Source organism: Rhynchophorus ferrugineus, unplaced genomic scaffold, assembly GCF_030347505.1.
Source record: "Rhynchophorus ferrugineus isolate W39M unplaced genomic scaffold, kcgeb_rfMv2 rfM11, whole genome shotgun sequence".
NCBI lineage: Eukaryota > Metazoa > Arthropoda > Insecta > Coleoptera > Curculionidae > Rhynchophorus > Rhynchophorus ferrugineus.
The window spans coordinates 25,330,162-25,334,535 of NW_027472590.1; the positions used below are offsets into that span (position 1 = coordinate 25,330,162).

The following is a 4,374-nucleotide window of genomic DNA, read 5'->3' on the forward strand; positions in this document are numbered from 1 at the left end:
TATTTTAGTGCTCAAAGTGCTTAGCTAGAAGCTACTTTTTTTGGGATGATGGAGGTTCTACTAAACCGATTTTCTTTATACGATCTTCTAAAAAATATAATATATTCCTTAGAAGATATTCCTGAAATTCATACCTCTAGACTAGAGTATCGTCCTAAATATTATTGATTTATTTACCACAACAAGAAACCAAAATAATGTACCGAATGACGTCAAAACGGTACCGAAATAAAATATTCCTTTCTTTTTCGTGAGTCATTTTTTTGTGAAACCACAAAAAGTTTGATTGTTAAAAAAAACACACGACATATAATTTTTCGTAATAAATTTAATTATTTAAAATAAGATCAATTACATACTAATCTAATTAGCATATGTATATATACATCACAGGACCGACAACAAGGTACTATTTGTTTTGAAGCAAGAGGCGTTGTTTTCATTTCGTTTATGTCTCAGTTCTACGTGGATTATGTACAATACCCTAACTATATACAAATAAACATAAATAAATAATCGTTTTTGTGCTACATACAATTTCACTAGAGAATACCGTCGGATTTCTCGTGTTTGGTTTAAGAACAATACACCAAGCGTTCCATATATGTATATCTATGTACAAAATACAACAACGTATGCTCAATTGTTTCTGGTTATCACTGTCACGGGTTTCAGTAGACCTTCCGGTGGTGGTAGGGGCCCGGTGGACGGTTGAGGTGGTCCCGATTCCGGTGGCGAAGCCCCGGGTAGCGATAGACTCTGCATTCTTTGATATGCCAGGTTGACTAAAGGTAGTTGGAGAGGATATTCCAACGGAGATGCCAATCGCAGGTTGTTGTACATCTGTAGTAGTGAAGGACGGAATATCGGCGACATGTTCGACAGTTCTGGAGCGGAAGCACTCATGGATTTATCCATGGAGTAGGGTGGTTGACCCGGGAAATTCGGTCGAGGTAGTGCACCGTGAAGATATGGATTATAACGAGAGTACGCAGCTAGCAGAGCTGGAGAGGTTGGATAAAACGGCGAGTAACAACCGGGAATCGGGGGATACATGGACAACGTCCTCTTGAAGGCCGCCAACCGACTCCTGGAGGCCGCCGTGGACCTTCGTCGTAGTTTCCCCGTGGAACCCCCGATGAAGACATCATCCGCGGAAGGATCTAACATCCAGTAGTTGCCTTTACCAGGATCGTCGTAATGTCGAGGCACCTGGAAACAAACGACAACAATTAACAACCGTTCAAGTTGACGATGTCAACGAGATTACCTTCACGAAACATTTATTCAAGCTGAGATTATGTCTGATGGAGTTCTGCCATCCCTGCTTGTTTTCCCGATAATATGGAAAATTCCTCATGATGTATTCGTAAATACCATTCAGTGTCAATCGTTTTTCCGGACTATTTCTAATAGCCATCATAATTAAAGCGTTGTAACTGTACGGTGGTTTATCGTTAGTTTTTTTCTCTTTGTCTGAAAATAATAATTACAATTAATGTTTTACTATCAACTTGCCAAAGTTCATAAATTGTTTAACGTTAAGTATTATATATTGTATATTTTATTTAGTACATTTGTTGCAAATATGAATGTGGCAAGAGTGCAAAATCCGACAAGGAAAATGATCCCAGTCACGCCAGTAACCAGGCTGGCTAAGACCGGATGTCTTTTGGGATGAATTATAAGTTGGTCACTCGCTAGTCGGTAGTATCATATTGGTGAAGATTTAGAAATGTAATCATGAAAACACAGTAGAAATAATATATATTGATAATATTTTTAATTAGCTAGCTAGAAGTACTTTATTTTATTCTTCATTGTTTCTTTATCATTAAGTAATTTATTATGATTGATTAACAATTCATCAAATTGCTTATAGTTGTAGTTCATATAGGAATAAAAACAGAAATGCAATAACACGAGTTACAAGAATATATTCATTTGAATGATTTGATTATATTATTATGAAAAATAAATATGAATGTTATATAAAATATCTTTATAGCCAAATTTAATATGACCACTGTTCAATTTTTTAAAGCAATAGTGAATAATATATTAAGCTGATATGCTATAAAATAATAGAACAATAATGTAAATAGATAATCACGGTATTATAATTCAAGTTGTTTTTGTTTTATAAAAATATGAGACTTCTTTGTAGCCAAATTTAGTAAGAATACTGTTCCGTTTTTTAAAACAATTATATAAGTAACCGCCGTGGTTATTTTGATTTCAATTATTTTAATTTTATGAAAATATCAGAACAATTTCCGCCAAATTTAATATAAATACTTTTCCACTATTTTAAATGTATAACATAATAGAAACATAATAGAAAAATAATATAAATAAATAACCTTGGCTATTCTATCAATATACTGCTAGTCAAATTTCATATATATACGCTGTAATAAGTTATAAAATAATACAAATAAATACCGTGGTTATTATCATTTAAATTATATTTTATGAAAGATCCATTTTTTTAAAGTAATAATGAGTAATGTATAGATCTAATATAATACAAAATAATAACTATAATATAAATAAGTACCGTGGTTATTGCGATTTAATCTTTTTAATGATAATATCATATGTTTTTCTACACAAATTTAGTATGAATCCTTTTCCATTTTAAAAGATATAATGAATAATATATTGATCTATAATGCTATAAAATAGTAGAATAATATAAATATGTACAGCTGTTACTATGATTTAAATTATTTTAGTTCTATGAAAGATCAATTTCTAATCAAAGTTAATATGAATACGGTTCTATATTTTAAAAAGGAATAATGAACAATTTGTTGAGCTAATATACTGCAAAATAATATAAGAAATAGGGTATTGTGATTTAATTATTTTAATGAAAATATAAGATTTTTTCTACACAAATTTAGTATGAATCCTTTTCCATTTTTTTAAAAGATTTAATGAATAATATATTTATCTATAATGTTATAAAATATAAATAATATAAATATGTACCACTGTTACTATGATTTAAATTATTTTAGTTCAATGAAAGATCAATTTCTAATCAAATTTAATATTAATACTGTTCTATAGTTTAAAAACCAATAATGAACAATATATTGAGCTAATACGCTGCAAAATAATATAACAAATAAGGTATTGTGATTTAATTTTTGTTTTGTTATAACCTTACATTAATTAATACCTTTATTTCTAATTAAATTTAGTACGAATTCTATTTAATTTCTTGAAGATAATCAGATAATCGAACAATAATAATTGTTCATTAAAGTAACGTGTCTACTCACTATCGGTCTAATATATCAAAGTATGAAAATGAAATATATAAAGAAACAAGATGAATATTTTAGAGAAATTTAAGTTATTATACCTTTAGAATATAAAATAAATATGAGTAAATGCTTATAAAAGGGTTTTTAATAAACGAGTGACAAGAATTATTAAATTTAGGAAAGATTATACGTTTCAGTGTTGTTTTTGATCTTGTTTTACAACGTACCTTCGCCGTTCTCATGTTTTTCTTCGTTAGATTGACTGGAACAATCCAATGGTGGTGTTCCCGTACCGGTTACGTCCAAGTCCGAATCACAATCACTCACATCAGCGACCTCCGTTTCCGACAGTTCCTCCTGGCGTTCCGCGTCCTCTTCGTCCTCGGAAGTGACGCTTCTTCTGTCGAGCAAAGTCTCCGGTAATATAGAATTGATGGTGAACGATTTCAGCGGTGTATTCGACATCACGCACTCGTTTTGCCACTTGTCCAACACCACCATATTCACCAGCACATAGCCGCGACGCCGGATATCGTGGATGAAATCGCTGTTGTCGTCTCTGCTGAGTCGCTCGTCTGTGGTCTGTTAGCGCGTCACGACCCCACGTCCCCAACACGATCGCCCATCAGGGTCCGTTCCGCTCGACGCTCTTTTATAACTTTGGTTCGAACGCCTCGTAGGGGACCGGCGGCCAATCAGGGAGCCGCGAAGCCGGCCTCCGGCTTGTTTGCCGATACGGACTGGGTGTGGTCTGGTGACGGCTCGCTTCGACTGTTTGTTGTACTACGACGATTAAGAGATGGTAGAAGGAGGGCATTTGAGGATTGAAACAAAAAGGCTCGACAGGGCTTTGCGAGAAATGCGCCAACGCCGTTTGCTTGTTTATTTGCTTTCGGTTGTCTTTTTCTCCTGCCTATCCCACTCCTCTCCATTAGAACGGGCGGCGGAGGTCCGTAAATGATGATGATTGAATCGATATCGGGGGCGAGGGGCGAGGGGATTGCCCCGTACTCCAAAAAAAGACACGGACTATTTCGAGAGCGAACTGATTCGGAATATATTTAATTTATACCGATATTTTGTAGTTATATCATCG

At 33.9% G+C, this 4,374-nt stretch overlaps 1 protein-coding gene across 1 annotated transcript; it reads right to left on the reverse strand.

Annotated features, from left to right (window-relative positions):
• Positions 1–493: 493 nt before the first annotated feature.
• On the reverse strand, positions 494–3,916 carry LOC143204427 (fork head domain transcription factor slp2). The gene is made up of 3 exons (XM_076416958.1): positions 3,506–3,916; positions 1,271–1,476; positions 494–1,212 (listed from the first exon to the last, which is right to left on the reverse strand). The coding sequence occupies exons 1-3, from the start codon at positions 3,777–3,779 to the stop codon at positions 640–642; spliced, it is 1,053 nt and encodes a 350-aa protein (XP_076273073.1). The 5' UTR covers positions 3,780–3,916; the 3' UTR covers positions 494–639.
• Positions 3,917–4,374: the final 458 nt, after the last annotated feature.